Source organism: Pungitius pungitius, chromosome 2 (genome assembly GCF_949316345.1).
Source record: "Pungitius pungitius chromosome 2, fPunPun2.1, whole genome shotgun sequence".
Taxonomy (NCBI): Eukaryota; Metazoa; Chordata; class Actinopteri; order Perciformes; family Gasterosteidae; genus Pungitius; species Pungitius pungitius.
The window spans coordinates 19,303,212-19,319,104 of NC_084901.1; the positions used below are offsets into that span (position 1 = coordinate 19,303,212).

General features: G+C 44.7%; 3 protein-coding genes across 3 annotated transcripts; 1 reads left to right on the forward strand and 2 right to left on the reverse strand.

The window, feature by feature from the left end:
• Window positions 1-2,116: 2,116 nt before the first annotated feature.
• mid1ip1l (MID1 interacting protein 1, like) lies at window positions 2,117-4,013 on the reverse strand. The gene is made up of 2 exons (XM_037461954.2): window positions 3,850-4,013; window positions 2,117-3,395 (listed from the first exon to the last, which is right to left on the reverse strand). Exon 2 carries the CDS (start codon window positions 3,294-3,296, stop codon window positions 2,802-2,804), a length of 495 nt encoding a protein of 164 aa, XP_037317851.2. The 5' UTR covers window positions 3,297-3,395; window positions 3,850-4,013; the 3' UTR covers window positions 2,117-2,801.
• Window positions 4,014-5,327: 1,314 nt separating this feature from the next.
• On the reverse strand, window positions 5,328-9,459 carry tspan7 (tetraspanin 7). The gene is made up of 8 exons (XM_037462170.2): window positions 9,262-9,459; window positions 7,621-7,809; window positions 7,430-7,504; window positions 7,215-7,316; window positions 6,889-7,044; window positions 6,696-6,779; window positions 6,183-6,267; window positions 5,328-6,014 (listed from the first exon to the last, which is right to left on the reverse strand). Exons 1-7 carry the CDS (start codon window positions 9,346-9,348, stop codon window positions 6,199-6,201), a joined length of 762 nt encoding a protein of 253 aa, XP_037318067.2. The 5' UTR covers window positions 9,349-9,459; the 3' UTR covers window positions 5,328-6,014; window positions 6,183-6,198.
• An 826-nt stretch (window positions 9,460-10,285) lies between these two features.
• On the forward strand, window positions 10,286-15,872 carry srpx2 (sushi-repeat containing protein X-linked 2). The gene is made up of 11 exons (XM_037461454.2): window positions 10,286-10,544; window positions 10,715-10,770; window positions 12,315-12,389; window positions 12,500-12,691; window positions 13,026-13,202; window positions 13,374-13,497; window positions 13,601-13,722; window positions 13,812-13,991; window positions 14,090-14,223; window positions 14,317-14,438; window positions 15,146-15,872. Exons 1-11 carry the CDS (start codon window positions 10,501-10,503, stop codon window positions 15,324-15,326), a joined length of 1,407 nt encoding a protein of 468 aa, XP_037317351.2. The 5' UTR covers window positions 10,286-10,500; the 3' UTR covers window positions 15,327-15,872.
• The last annotated feature ends 21 nt before the right edge of the window (window positions 15,873-15,893 follow it).

The window sequence follows — 15,893 nt, forward strand, 5'->3', positions numbered from 1 at the left end:
GCAGGCAAGGTGGGCCAAGCACCCGAAGCATGTCAACACCAAAAGTCTCCAATTACCCAAGATCTGTCAGTCACATTGAGCCTCGAGCCTGAAACCCCTTTGCGACACGCCAGCACTGACAATGGAAATATCACACATCTACATTTTTTGCATTTGTTTAGGTTCTGATCATTAGATGCTCTACTTTAAAATATGGACTTTGGAGCTGTATTTAAAAAACAGCTGCTGTAAACATTGATGAAACCGCACAATTTACACTCAACTCTGGAGACATTTCAAAACTGCAGGGTCCTGCAGTGTTTGCAATGATCTGCTCTCATGTTTCCCAAGACATTAATGTGACTTGAGAGACTCGTGCATGCAGGCAGTCGGGGCTTTATTACAGAATATCAATGTCAAGGTTCATGCTCTGTGAGATTTGTCTGGTTGGAAGGAGCAATGGAGAAAAAAACATTTTAAAGCATGTCTCACTAATTTGACTCAATAGAAACAATTTATTGTCAAATATGACACTATATATCCCCTTCATATTTTTATATTTATAGTGGATATTCTGCTTGAGATCAAGTTATATAACAAAAATGTGTATTATTCTTGAAAAGGTCACAGCTGGTTAGCTTAGCTTGGCATAAAGCCTGGAAATGCGGGGGGGCATACCTCACCCTCTTAAGGTAACCTGTAAGGCTCATTCATTAAACACATTTTAAATGTATGTACAAAAAATAAAACCTATGCGGAATGCGTGCTTGACAAGTAACATCCTGGAGGCTCCGCTGGTTGCCCAGCAACTGCTTTGAACGGTGATGTAACACGTCTATTAGTGTGGTTTAAAAGTGCTGGTAGTTGATTCCCCCCCCCCCCCCCCAATGGACAAAGCCAGGCAAGCAGATATGCCTTTGTTATAAATAGCACATGAACTAATGAACCAATGTAAATATGTCGATTGGACTGCCGCGCTTTTAGAGCTCTTTAAAATGGGTGTGAACAGAATACGCAGTTTCTTTTCACACTGTCAGTCCAGCTGTCACGTCAGTTTACCCAGTTTATCCAAGTGGGCTGAGACCCACTGACCAGCACAGCCATTTTGATTTGCAGCCAAAGCGCTGCACTCCCCCACGCAGCTCGTCCCGTGCGCTCTCAAACACCCCCCCCCCCCCCCCCCCCCCCCAAGTGATTGCTGCTGCTGGTCAGAGGAGCACTGGTTAGTTTGATAATGTCAGCCACAGACTCTTTTTCCTGGATAACCTTCATCGCACGACTCTCTCTTGATCACCGCTGTGTCTTTGGGGGGGGGGGGGGGGGGGGGGGGGGGGGACATTGCGAGCGGATTGGCTGGTTGTGGTGGAGCTGTTGCTAAGGGGAGGGCGGTGACTCTGACGGATAGATGTGGCAGCTGGTGAGGTCCGGTTTGAAGAACACTAACACGCCGCAGCATCGTGGCAAAGCTAGAGATGTGATCAATATCCTCTAAATATAATCCTGCAGAGGTTTTGAATTTCACGTTCTCCATTGAGAGTCTGTATGTTCCTGCCCAAATAAGGTCTTATCGAGCCAGATGGGGGGGGGGGGCGAGGTCATTGAACTTTAGAACTTAAAATCATTCCAGTTGGCACCATTTGACATTAGCGGATGGTAAATGTCAAATGATTAGATTAAGATATCGTGCCGAGGGTGGTAACGTTATGTACGACTGCCAATTTTCATAGCAATAGCGTAATCTGTGCAACGTGAACATTTAGGTTTTGCAGTTTTCTGAACAAGATCAAAACCAAGTTGCGAGTGGTTAGAAGTATTTTAGTGCTAAATTGCAGGCCCAACAGTCCTGCATGAATGTATCTTTACTGCATCCTGAAGGTCAAAAGAAAGCTGCAGGAGTCGTTCAGTTCAGTCGTTCTGCATTAAAACGACATTTAACCCAAGTGGATTGCAAACAAGTTCTGCTTTAAAGCCGCTGCATCTTTAAATAGTCTCCTTAAGTAAATCCCTGTAAAGCACTTTAAATCCTGTAAATATATAAGCTGCTAAAAAGTGTCCTACATAGTTTAAATGTCATCATGCATTATTGCACATTTCTGGCTGCAACATCCTTCCTGTGAACAGTGACAAACAAAGCAAATAAAGTTTCAAATTATTTATTTCAGTTTCACCGTTTCAATTCAACATTTGAAAAATCGAAAGGACAAACAACTTAATATCACAAATCATTTAAGCAGTCATACATTAAGTGAAAGGGGCATATGTGTATACAACAAAAATAAGTCAAGGCACACCATGTTACAGTAATACCAAGTGGAAAGATTTAGTAACCTCAATAGGTTTAAGAGCCCTTCAGCTCAGCGTTAAATTATAAGTTTTAAAAATAAAGGAGTGACAGAATAACCAGCATTCAAGTTCTCCTAGTCAGAAACCTTATTTTATTAACAAACTGGTGACCATTTCAGGTTTAAACTTGAAATGAAAAAGACAAAAAAGGGCCAAAAAGACAAAAAAGGGCCAAATTTCTCCATGAACAAGTGCTGCGCTTCATGTGGACTTGGGGGAACAGACTCAATAAACCTCTGCCACAGAGTCCGTTCTGCACAGAGACAGGCAGAGGGACGCATGCAGGCGTCACTGGTTCCATCCGTGTGTTTGCAAGGGAAGTCGGGAGTGAGAAGTTCCTTCATCTCCCCCCCGATGGTCGGTTCACAGACCATTACGATCAAGAAGAGATGGAGACCTCTTCAGTAAAACCCATAGTGCAGGTCAAGCAGTCCATCAGAGGGGAGCAAAATAACAATAAAAAATAAATGTTGTGACTTCTATCTCATGAAGTTTCCACCTCCGATTTCCCTCTTGTACCTGTTGGTGAGGTGGTCGGCCTGCAACGTGAGCTTACATAGAACTCCAAACAGTCCCCTGAGGTGATAGTGAAACTGGTTCTCCAGGTCAGTGTTCTCGACGCCGTGCTGCTGCTGCTGCTCCTCCTGCTTCACCGCCATCTCCAGGAAGCTGGCGCCGCTGCTCATCTCCCTCTTCAGCAGGCCCCACTCCATGTCGTTTTTTATGGACTTGAGGAGCAGGTAGTGCTCGTACATGTCCCTCTGCTTGTTGGGACACGGCGGCTCGTGATTTTGGTCGCCGTTGTTGTTGTTGGGCTCCAGCTCGCTGGCGGCCCGCTCTTCTAGCGGCACGTCCCGCAGCAGGCTCGGCACCATGATGGTCTCGTCCATGTTGTTGGCAGCCGCGATGAAGCGGTGCATGACGTTGATGAGGGAGTGCTTGTTGTTGGCGGGGTCGGCGCTGATCTGCATCATTTTGAAGGCTTTGGGTTGGCTTGGTTACAGTGCAAGAGCTGGCAGGTGGTGGTGGTGGTATTAAGGCAGAGCTGCGTGGTGTTTTAGGAGGTGGCTGATCTGCAGGGCGGAAGAGGAAACATGAGGATAGAGGCACATTTACCTTTTAAAAAAAATATATAAACCACAATTATATTTTGCTACATTTACAGGCCTGATGCACTTAAATAAAAAAAGGTATTTTCCACATTCAACATGGATGCAAAAGGAAACCGGTTCATAACCACACACACAAAGTGCAGCTAGACAGGAAACATGATGAAACAGTGGAAACTTGCTTCTCATCCGTGGAGAGCCTGTGGCACCATCTACACAATTAATTAAGTAACATCCGTATTCGCCTTCAAATGTGCTGATTGTAACAGCGTACAGGCATCATTTCGACCTTGACTTCCTGATATTTAGAGAGGATTCATACAGGAAACTGCTCGCGTCGGAGGAGATATTCAAAAGGAAAAAAAAGGCCGTTAGTCGCGTCAGAGGCCTTTCGATATGAAACAGGACGCAGACTGACCTGAACCACGAGGAGACCTGAGGAGAGTTGTTCTTGGCGTGCCGGTTGAATAGACCAAGTCTTCTCAGGGTCTTCACACCACCCGCCGGGAAGGAAAATAAAGAATTTCCTCAACAGACTGACGGTTGAGACAGAGACTTTATAGCGGACGAGCGGGTTGGGAGGGGGAGGGGCCATAAACACTGCACTCAGCCCAGGCTGGAGTTTCCTAACGAGTCTATTGGGTAGCGGGCGCGAGAGGCGGAGTCACAATAGCATCTGATCCTAAACGGACCAATCAGACGTCGGAACAGAGCCGCCAGTCAATTACAGTAACTCTCTGCAGCGGTGCAGCCTCAAGGCAATGCGGGCATCACATTTACAAAGAAAGGCACGATAACCGTCAGATGTACTCGTTTTTCTATTGTACAACAGGTTTAATGCCAAGTACCCCGTTGAGTAGGTTTCACCTTTTCCCGACGTCCCAACGGCCTCTACACCAGCCTTTATTTATATTACGTTACACAGTACTTCCACCTGGTGGTTGGACTCTGTTAAGACCCCCCCCCCCATCCCCGTTTACATTATCAACCTGCCCATAACAGTAGAGAACTGTGGTAGACAGAGCAGATAGACTTGTAATGTGACATGTATTTACCATTTAAAGATTTTTGTGGGAAATAACTAAAGCTTTAAGTATTCCATAGGACGGTTTTGATTTTACCTGGTAGTTCACCTTCAGCATGAAACGGTGACTGATCCTCCACGCTGAGCCGTCATGTTTATCTGCATGTGTGTGCCAGCAGTGCACAGGTGTGTTTGATTGAGTTAATTGTGAGTGTCAGGGCATCATTGAGGATATTAGTTACAGCTGCGGGCTTCCTGCTGTGTGACAAGTCAAAACTGTGGAACCTGCAAAGTATCCAAGAATATTCTCTCCAAGTCGGAATCATGTCTAGAGTCATAAACAAATGTCATTTATTACATTAATCTTATCAATCAACCAATTTACATTTTTTTCCGTGGCCTTTTAGTGGATCCATGCAAGTTCATTTGTCTTAACTGTAAGACTTATTTTGTCAACGTGTACACGGTCATATTACCAGTTATCTTTGACTTTATTAAAGGGAAAGACAATATGATGCATAAACAGATGGTATGTTTCTTATCAAATTACTGATTTTAACAGAATTCTAGAAATTAAAGACTAATGTGACACAAATAACAAATGTCATTTGCCAAAAATGACTTTTAGCTTAGTTATAGCATCTGGTGTATATATATAACATTATCAAAAATGACTGTTAGAACAGAGTGAATTAAACAGGGAATACATTTATAGATTATCCCCAACATTGTCAGTTTCATTTAAGTATTAAAACATCATAATGAAATAATACTAACATTAACAAACTGCTAAAAACTGCATCACAACCAGCCATCAATGTCCTTAAATGTTATGTTGAAGCTACATTAAAGAAATTCTCACACACACAGCATTAAAGATGCTAAATTTAATCTTTATTTTTTGTAAAGTATTTCACATGCATCCACAAAAGAATAACAATTCAACACTGCAGACTGGAATATGAAGTTGGCTGGCAAATGTAACCCGGCACACAGGCGTGCCCGTTTTCAACAGGACTGGCCTGCGTGGGCACTAGGCCTCATTCACAGGTCCCTTACTGGGAGTCACGCTGACCAGATGTCAGGTTGGAGACCCCCCCCCCCCTTTGTCCATCTCTCAGGCTTATTTTGGCTTCACACGTATACGCAGAAATTCACTTAAGTGTTGCAGAGACGTTTAACATTATCATCTGCAGACTTTTTTTCTTTTAAAAGCAGAATTACAAAATAAGGCAGCTGCATAACACAAAAGACACAACAAATGAAACTATGGACGAGTAACATCTAGGCTAAATAGAAATCAATATTTAAATCTCTGGAGTAACAAATGATGACCAAACTTTCCAGGTCCCTTTAATTTCAGACTACACTGCACATAACATCCCGGTTTTAGCTTCCTTTCCCCCCTCCTGTCTACTCATTTGTCAGTGGCGAATAAAAGAAAAAGCTGTGAATGTTTTTCCCTTTCTAAAATAATATCATCTAACACATACACACAATAGTAAAATAACAGGAGATTCTTTCAACTCAATGTGCATGAAGAGCTGCCCATCGGAGACCTGCGAAGACAACAAAAACATGTCGGTGTCAGCATGAAGCAGCCAATTTGCATTTGAATCAGGTCCTTTAATTCAAAGTTGACAAATGCTGATGGAACAACCCGTACAGGATTTAGTCCCCCGAATAGGAACGGTTCACTTCCTCAATATTTAACAGCTTGGCCTCACCTGTGGAAGGTCCACGTTAGACCATCTCATACTGGTTGTTGGTTATGTATCGAGACAAACAGCAGGACAGGAATATCCCAATGAGCTGAGAGGAGACACGTTCAACAAAATGTACAAGAATCAAAACAACGTTTCCAGACAGTTCTTATTTGAACAAAAGAAACGCACTGAACTGCAGAGTCCTGCGGATACAGCTGTGCACAGTGCCACTGCATTAGTGCGTAGACCGGCTATGAATAACCGCACACGAGACTATGTTGCATGAAACCATTTCTCAAAGCAAAGGTTGTAAATGTGCCCCTAAAAACCAGAATTTATCCAAAAAAAAGTGTGTCTGATTTCATTTACCAGAGACGGTGCACATACGTAAACATTACAGTCCCTGCAAATGTAGCAGCCACCAAAGGTTAACATATGTTGCAAAGTTATCCGCCCAGATGTTGCCCGGACGAGACGCCTTCTCTGACCCAGTTATGTTGGAGGCCGAGGTCGCTGCAAGAACGCGCGATGTACCTGGAAGAACGCGATCCCGAAAGAGATGCCTGCCACGATTCCCAGGTTGGACTCCATCACACGGGTCACCTGAGCGAAGCAGCCCTACAGCAGACACACACAATTATGGAGCGTTTGTTTTTGCTTAAAAAGGCAATGAACACTACACAAATCTAGATTAGGTCGTTTTGGTGGTGCGAGGCGGCGCACTCACCACTGTGTACACCTCCGTCTCGGCCTTTTTGAAGTCCTTCAGGGTCTCCGGTGAGCAGTTGGAGTTGGACTTACAGCAGCTGACAGGGATGCCATTGTCTTTAAAGTACTTTGTGTGATTCCAGTCCGTGTAATTGTTCACCCCGCAGCACAGCAGCTACACGCAATGAAAGCCACACAAGGCTTCAAGTCAAATGAATCGCTTTAGGCAGGTACAGAAAAGGGATGTTTTTGAATCAAACCGGTTCTTATGTAAACAGTGTGTGACAAGGACAGTCAGATACGAGAGCGGCGCCATGAGCGCGAGGGATAGAGGGAGGGGCTTACGGTCCTCTGGATGCTGTCCACGGCGGAGCTGCTGCTGCTGGCGTCGGTGCCGTTGTAGTTCAGCACGGCGTTCTCATAGGCGACGCCCAACTTGGCCTTGATCTGGAAAATTCAATACAAAAGATTGTATGTGTCATAGAGCTGGTGTGATCCCCGTAGAAGAAAAAAATAAAATAAATGAATAATTCAGAGTGTTTATGAGACGATTCATTGACCTCATGTCTGAAGACGAAGCCCGAGACACCGGCCACGAGCTCCGCCAGGAACACCAGGGTCAGAAACATGGCATACTGAAGGAAAGGTGCACACGCAAACAAAAATCAATCAAACAAGGTCACATCCTAAATAAAGAAAAAAAAACAACAACAGGGAACACTTGAGGGCGACGCGCTGCACCTCCGCTGACCAGTTTGAGCATCCACGGGCTGCCGCGGCATGTGGCGAAGCATCCGAACAGGCCGAAGATGACGATGATGGCCCCGGTCCCGATGAGGACGTACGGCGCGTTGGTGCTCTCCTCGGAGGCCAGAGAGAAGTAGGCCTCCAGGCTGACCTTCCCCCACACGCCGACGGCCAGCAGGATCACTCCCGTGAACTGGGGGGGGGGGGAGATGGGCAGGTGTTTCCATTAAGGTTTTTTTTTTTTTTAAAACAACTGAATGTTCAACAGCAAACTTTTAAGGAATATTTAAATAGGTCATTGGATGGGAAAACTGGAAAGAAGAGTATCATCTGTGAGCTTGTTTTAGTCTCATAGAGTAGGTTGTGAATTGGCTTCTTCGTCGTATACAAGAATAAACCTCACATCTTTGGGGTTTGGGTCAGAACAAATTCTAACACGTGTTTGGGGTTCTGGGAATTTCTAGTTGCCCATCTGCCCACGGTGTACAGACATTTTACACACAAAACGATCATATAAAAATAAAACAACGAACTATTGGTCGCATCACTATTTGAAATTGAAACCTAATCTCACTACTGTAAAATAAGGGGAGGCTCTGACTCGCTGTGTGTTGAGTAAATTAATACAACCTCTGATCTACTTTAATAACCCTGCGTTGGAACAGGACTCTGATGTGGCAGATTATGCATTTACAAATTACATCATTTGACACAAAGTTCACCCAACTGGCCCTGGGCTTTTTTTTTTATCATCTGGGCGCCTTGGTACAGCACACGCGGGTCATTAGCTAAAGGGGAGGCACCAGGTCCACCAGCCAGGAGCAATAAAGTGCCAGATAAAAGCCCTGACCTGAACTTTGGGTTAGCAGCAGCCAGAGACGGCTGTTTGCTCAGGACAAAGATGGAGGAGACGTGTCTGTTTTTTTTCTTCCTTACATGCAATTAAATCACGACGGTTATTGTCCAGCTCAAACATGTGGTTAATAACGAATAAGTCGATGAACTGAAAAAGTCTGGTGACAAAAACACCAAACTTTTTCTTGTCTTGGCTTCTCCAGTATGACGACTGACATGTTTTTTTTTATAACAATGAATCTGAATACATTTGGGGTTTAGATTGTTGGTTCTCGTTTGAAGAAGTCACTTTGATGCCAATACTTTACATACAATTAATTGCTAACCTAACATAGATGTTAAGAGTTAGTGCCCATTACTGCAGCTGGATCAGTTGTAGATTTAAAACTTCCAACAAAAACGTCGCATTGACCCACAGGCAGGAAACGGTTAACGTCAACAATAAAAAAAAAAGGTTTGCCTCGATGAAACAATACAATTAAAAACAGACGGAGGATAATCAAACACCTTTAGTTACTGTTTGATACCAAACAGTAACTAAAGCTTTGAATTTGAACATTAGTACCAAAATTTACACACACTGTCTGTGGACTAAAATGATTATAAAGACGAGTTAACTGTGACAATGTGAGTTTGTTTGCACCCGATCATTAAATCTTCACGGGAAGCGATTTCGCTGGTAAATAAAGCGTCTCATCAGCTGCCCTCGTATTCCACGTCGATTAATCGAGCCATCGTTAGCCCATTGTTGCTGCTTTAGCTCGTTGTCCCGCACGGACACGCAGCTCACCCAGAAAATGAGGCTGTAGGAGATGAGGAAAGTCTTCAGGCAGGTGATCACCGGCTTCGTCTGAAGGCGTCGAGACGGCGGCGACATTTTTTTTAACTTTAAAGTCGAAAAAAAAGAGGGAGAAAAGTTGAGTTCACACCGCCCTGGAAGGGAGAAAAACTTCAGGGATAAATCCGGGAAGGCAGAGGGAGGGGGAGGGGGGGGGAAGTGTCGTCACCAACCCAGATTCACTTTCACGAGAAAACAAAAAAAACAGCTTCTGAGGATCCAGAGTCAAGTCAGCTGAGGCTTTTATGTTACCAGCCGTCATCAAGTGCCACTTTCAAAATAAAACGGCGATGTACAATTAAAAAAAATAAATTAAAAAAAGGAAAAATGCTTCCATTATTGTAAGCACACAATATGTTTTGGGATTCATATTTAGTGAGATTTTCTTTGCAAAACTGGCATATTTAATGGTTGTTTGGATCTTGGAAAATGATGACAATGCTACATTGAAATTAGAAATATAATTATTTTTTTAATAAGAAGGGTAAAATATTCAGACTCACGATCTTTGCAATTTAGCTGAATACATCAATTATTTTGGCTCAAAATTAAGAGAATCAGATTTTTTTTTAAATCTTAATTTTTTGATAATTTTGACATCAAACGCAGTATTTGACACAATGCATTTGGATGGTGTTTATTTTACAGGTCACAATTCCTGATAGATAAAAAATATTGTATATTTTGTTTTGGAGTCACTGTTACTACCAAGTTTTTCAAACTCGATCCTAACTCAATGCTTTTGTTTTGAAGGCAGTAGCGTTACTTCCTGTCTGGGGCTGTCTGGCTTCATTACAGACATGATTCCTTTGGGACGTGACACAGTCGAATCCGCTAAATTAAATCAACTAGTTAGGTAAATATCATTATGATAACCACACGGCTCTCATAAGATTTCCTTTTTATTGTTTGGCCTAACATCTCTTAGGCTTCCAATGAGACAGTTTTAGACAAAATCTTTATCTTTCTTTAGATCCATTACATCATGTTTGTGAGATCTATTATGTGATTCCACGAAGTATTTTTACTATCTGTATGTCTCTAAAGACCTTTAAATATACTTTTCTTTTAAACTACTGCTATAACAAAAAAGTTTTCGTGCATTTTAAATCACGTGTTTAATGCAACAACAAAGAGGAAAAACGTCCACACAGAAGATCCAACAGCGCCACCCAGTGGTTGCTGACTTTGATGAGGAACCAGAAGGATCCTTCTCAAAGACTGCGGAGGTTCTGGTATGAGGGGAGCGCATATTGTCCTCAGCGGGAGGATTTAAACTTTCTCTCTTTTTACGTTGTTTTGTCAACCAATTGCACACTTTCTTTGCGTTATAACTTTTCGGAGCGATTTTGGAATCTAAACCAACCTGCGCCAAAAACACGCTTTTTCCTCCCCCCCCCCACAGGAGTCTCAACATGATTGGCAACCGCTTTGTGGCTCTGTTCGTTTTATACTTCACAGGTAAGTACAAACACACTGACATAAACTCTCTTCAGTCAAATTATCATTTTTATTATATTATATATTATGTTGTAAATCTTCTCTGAAAAAAAAAATTCTTCTCACGCCTGCTGGTTAAGGTCACTCAAACAGAAAAAGCCCTGCAGTAAGGAAATGCTGTCTTATCAACAGTAATAACAACTGTATTAAATGCAGATGTGCTGGATTTTTTTAAGGCCACTGGATGATTGCATCTGGATGAGCACAATCCAGTTCAAATGAACTTATTCATTGAGCTCTTGGTTGATCTGCATGCCTCTCTGCTCTGCTGACCAAGCCGTTTAATTACAGCTCGGCACCAATCACCACCGGTTAATTACTGAGGAGTCCTCCCTCTGGGCCGGCTGTGCAGAAGCCTCTATCTAATCCTGCAGAGATAATAGCATGACCTGAGATCCGCCCAGATGCTCAGGTGGTAATGCAGAATGATTGAAAGGACGCTGCACCCCTTTGTCATTAGAGATAAACGAAGCCTTTGTGTCTCCAACAGGTGACATTTGTCAGACTGCACACCTTCCTGTGGTGTGACTCATTCCCGCCTCGTGCACTCGCTCTGCTTTCAGCGTGCGCGTCCCTGCAGGGACTAACTATAGTTATGCCTGAATGTCATTGAATGTACTGACTTTTAGCTGCCATGCATGATGGTGCACGTCCCCTTTCGTAATGTCTCTCTCCATTCGAGCCTCGCAATGAGCCTCGCTCGTTATTTCCTCTGTGACTACTTCTCTGTGAGGGGGATTTGGGAAACATTAGTCCCGGGGAAGTGTTCCCGAGTGGAACATCGGGCTCATTATGAGAAGAAGAAAAGAAAACGCTGACCATAGGTTTAATCACCACATCGCTTGAATATTCTGAAGCGGCTTTCCAAAGAACCGAGGGGGAAAGCGAGTGTGATGCGTCATTATGTTAAAAGTAAACCCTGCTGGTTTAAGGGCCAGAAAAAAAAAAAAACAGACGAGTGGGGGCAGCGGCGAGGGAAGCAGCACAGGAACTGACTCGAGATGGGGGGAGGAGGTCGACTGCCTGGAAAGTTTGGCACTCAGCTCCAAACATGGAGTGCTTTTTCAAAATGGATTATGAGCCTGAGCCACAACTTCCAACGGAGGAGGAGGCCTGTGAAAAGGCCGTATTGTGCAGAAAGTAACCGCAGCAACCAGCTGGCGACTCAGGCCTTGTGCTTATTACGTGAAAAGGGATGAGTAAGAGGGAAAATCTCCAAGTGGGCACTAGGGACATTTGGTGCGTTCTAACTTGCGGGGAGTGTTATTGTCGATCTAAAAGGCCAGAAAACACTAGAAGATGTAGTCGGTAAGGCTTTCGCATCCTCAAGTTAATTCCTGTGGTTTTCAAGAAAACAACATAAACTCAATGCCATCTACAGGAGTCCCGTGTTGTCTGATCTGGTTTAAAACCCTCAGGAGTTGTTCTAACATTGCTGATTGCAAGGTGTCAATAGACTGGAATGTTTCTGTAAATAAGTTTGTCTAATGATTGTTTGTTTTCAGCTGGCTCTGGGACCACAGTGTATGACGAGTACGATGACTTTGTAGAAGACTACGCTCCTCACCTAGACTACAACCGTGCGTATGGAAAAGCAATCAACATGTGGCAATGCATAACAGCGGATAAACAGTGCTGCGGTCTGGTATCAGATGTCCCTTTAACAAATGTTTTTACTCTTCAAACGCAGATCCAAACTGGTGCCATTCGCCGGGTCTGACCAATGGAGAGGTGACCTGCCGCTCCCCTCGAGGCCCCGCCTTCAGGAGCACGCTGGGCACCCGCTGTGAGATGAGCTGCGACCGAGGATACCGGCTGCTGGGGAGGAGCTCCATCGAGTGCCTCGCCAGCAGGCGCTGGTCCGGCACCGCCTACTGTCGCAGTATGTGGAAGCTGAAATACACCGTTGCAGTTTTGTTTGCGTAAAAAATCGAAACAGTGCAAATATGTGCATTAATGAATCCGCAGCAACAAGAGCACTATTAAAATGTTTATTGCTAAAACCTACAGTGCACATCTGTTTTAGGAAATTATTAACATTCAAATGAGGAGGCCGGTGAAGGACCAAAATGTGTTAGTTTGTGTGTCAGAGTTTTATCCTCACAAGATTTTTTAAAAAGGTCATGAATTAAGATAAACTGTATCTTGATGATATGTCAGTTTTTCGCCCTTTTCACCCAACATGCGGCATGTATTGTGTGGCGATGTCCCTCCAGAGGTGCGTTGCCATCTGCTGCACCTCATTCCACACGGCAGGTACACCTGCACCCAAGGCTTCGTGGTGGACTCCAGGTGCGACTTCACCTGTGACCCCGGCTATCGCATCGCGGGGCAACACTCGCGCACCTGCCAGCGCAGCGGCTCCTGGAGCGACGCACAGCCCGTGTGCGAAGGTACGACCCGGAAGTCCCGTTTTTTGGCAGAGCCAAGTCAAAATAACTGTATCGCTCTGTAGTTTTTCCATCAGTCTTTTTCCCAAGGCAGCGTGTGTATTTCCCACTCCTCTGGTTTTGGGACCACAGTGAGAGGACATCCTGCCTGCACAAATCTTTTGTTCATTTCAGATACCGACCCGCCAAAGATCAGGTGTCCTCCGTCCAGACTTAAGGCCGCCGAGCCTGGAAAACTCACTGCTGTGGTGACCTGGGATCCCCCCGCTGCTACAGATACCGCAGATAAATCACTCAAGTATTTTGCTCCTTTTCCTTCGCTTCCCTTTTCCTTGAAATGCAGTTGAGCACTGCAGAGAGCAATTCGTCTTCTTTTTTTTTCTTTTTTTCTTTTTTAACAGTGTGAAATTGGTGGGCCAGGAACCAGGCACCGACTTTAGCGAGGGAGCGAGCATCATACAATACAAAGTGTACGATCAAGCCAGAAACAGAGCGGCCTGCAAGTTCATCGTGCGCGTTGAGGGTGAGTCGACCTACGGCATCCGTTTTGAACACACAAAAGACGTGCAGCACACGCTGGATTTTGGGACCTGCGCCGTGTCCTCCCTCCAGTGAGAAGGTGCCCGGAGCTGGCTGCGCCTCAGCACGGCTTCCTCACCTGCTCCTCTGACGGGAATAACTACGGCGCGGCATGTGAACACCACTGCGAGGGAGGATATGAACGGAGGGGCCCGTCTAGTCGCGTCTGCCAGTTCAACCGCAGCTGGGCGGGAAACGCCGCCGAGTGTGTTCGTGAGTCTGCACGGGAAAAAAACCACCCAAAAAACCCCAATGGTGCATGGGAATTTTAATGCAGGATCCACCCGCGGAATTTGTGTGTGTTTTTGTAGCAATGGAGATTAAATCAGACGTAAAGACGGCTTCCGATCTCCTGGATCAGTTCTATGAAAAGAGGAGGCTGCTGATCGTGTCTGCGCCCAACGTGTCGGACCCGGACTATCAGCTGCAGAACACCATGATACAAGTGAGGAGACGTGTTTGCTGCTGGGGACTTCCCGTGAAGAAGTGTTGAGTAAACAAGAACTTTTTCTTCTTTGTTTTCTCTCCCCAAAACCAGAGATCCGACTGTGGATTAGATCTGCGCCGTGTCACCGTCATCGAGCTGCTGGGCTCCCCACCCCAAGAGACGGGACGCATTAAAGACGGTCTGCTCAGCTCTGAAGCCATCCAAGGGTTGAGGTAAGAGTTACACATCTCCTCACCTGGCCTAGTTATTCAGTTTGATCTGTGTGTGTGTGTGAGCGTGTTCTTTCTTGCATCCTGTTTTAGAGTGAAGGGGCCATTTCTACGCCACTCTCTTTAAATGTCAGGAGCCCCCAAACAATAAGAGATCATCCCTGGAAAAAAAAATGTGACACTGTTAAAAATAGCAACACAATAATTCCAGGGTCACGGTAATGGGATTTTGATGAGAGTGACAGAACATCACGAGTAAACATCTGGCTTCGGTTCCCATGATTCTTCTAAAGTCCACATTTTGCACAAACTCAAGCGTGTGGGGACGAGTTCAGGAGATGTGTAATTGGAGTACGGGACGCTGCTCGCTCTTTCCAAACCGGAAAATCTCCTCTGACACACACACACACACATCCTGCAGCTGCGGGTGGATTGAGGTACTCTGGGAAATCAGACATCACCGAGGTAGAACTAGCTGACCTCTGATCGATTCTCTTTAGGGCTAAAGGACGTCACCATCAATGTAAACGAGAGAGCCTTTCAGAGTACAATCACGTCTCTTCTTCCAGCGCCGTTATCGTCCCTCTGTGGCTGCAAAACGCTGCCGGCGTCACTACGAGCGTCCGAGAGCACGTGCTTACAGCAGCTCCGACGGTATCAAAGTATGAGATGAGTGTTTAATAACCACCGTCACGTGTGCCTCTCTGCAGGCAAGTGTTCAGGATCTCCAGCTTCTACTTCAGCATGTTGCTGCTGGACGAGCTCGGGCTGGACAGAGAACGCTTCATCACGCCGCAGGCGTCCCATGAGCTGTTCCACTACATCGACAGCTTCCTGCTGGACGAAGAGGAGCGAGGGAGACTTGCGCGCCAGAGGGAACTCTGCGACTGATTCAATAAACCTCCCCTGGTTGCCACGGCGATAAACTCATCAGGTTCACTAAACACGTGGGGGAGGAGGACGACGACAAACGACCCCCACACCAGGTCCAGAGGGACATTAGGAGGGGAAGGAGGCAGTGAAATGCAATCACTTAACACTGAAGGTTTAGCAACTGTTTTCTCTCAAAGAATACAGAAAATGGACGTCACAGCTGCACAAAAGTAAAATGCATGATCAGAAAATTGAATATATGTTTAACCGAAGACCATGAGGTTGGATACATGATGTGCATTAGTAGATCTGATATTCAATGACAGACTACCGTGGAAGCTCTTCAATGTTTTTAAATCCAGCTGGTTTGGACAAAAAAAAGTTTTTGACTTTAGTACAATTTTTATTGGGTGAACAGAACATTAATAGAAACCTTGAGGTACATGCGACTGATCACACTTAAGAGTTAGAAATCTACATATAAATCAGCAAATAGACAGATTTAATCATTTAAAATAAGTCTTTTCTTGTAACTAATATAAATAAAATGCTTACAGAATGGTGCTTCTTGTTGAATAGAATAGC

What these genes read in the sequence shown, in the direction of transcription:
- mid1ip1l (XM_037461954.2), bottom strand. Translation starts at nt 3,296, where the DNA reads ATGATGCAGATCAGCGCCGACCCCGCCAACAACAAGCACTCCCTCATC.
- tspan7 (XM_037462170.2), bottom strand. Translation starts at nt 9,348, where the DNA reads ATGTCGCCGCCGTCTCGACGCCTTCAGACGAAGCCGGTGATCACCTGC. An exon ending in CCTACAGCCTCATTTTCTGG is followed by an intron (nt 7,810 to 9,261) that starts GTGAGCTGCGTG and finishes CCCCCCCCCCAG; the next exon opens with TTCACGGGAGTGATCCTGCT. An exon ending in AGACGGAGGTGTACACAGTG is followed by an intron (nt 6,780 to 6,888) that starts GTGAGTGCGCCG and finishes TGTCTGCTGTAG; the next exon opens with GGCTGCTTCGCTCAGGTGAC.
- srpx2 (XM_037461454.2), top strand. Translation starts at nt 10,501, where the DNA reads ATGAGGAACCAGAAGGATCCTTCTCAAAGACTGCGGAGGTTCTG. An exon ending in GTTCGTTTTATACTTCACAG is followed by an intron (nt 10,771 to 12,314) that starts GTAAGTACAAAC and finishes GTTTGTTTTCAG; the next exon opens with CTGGCTCTGGGACCACAGTG. An exon ending in TGCAGAACACCATGATACAA is followed by an intron (nt 14,224 to 14,316) that starts GTGAGGAGACGT and finishes CCCCAAAACCAG; the next exon opens with AGATCCGACTGTGGATTAGA.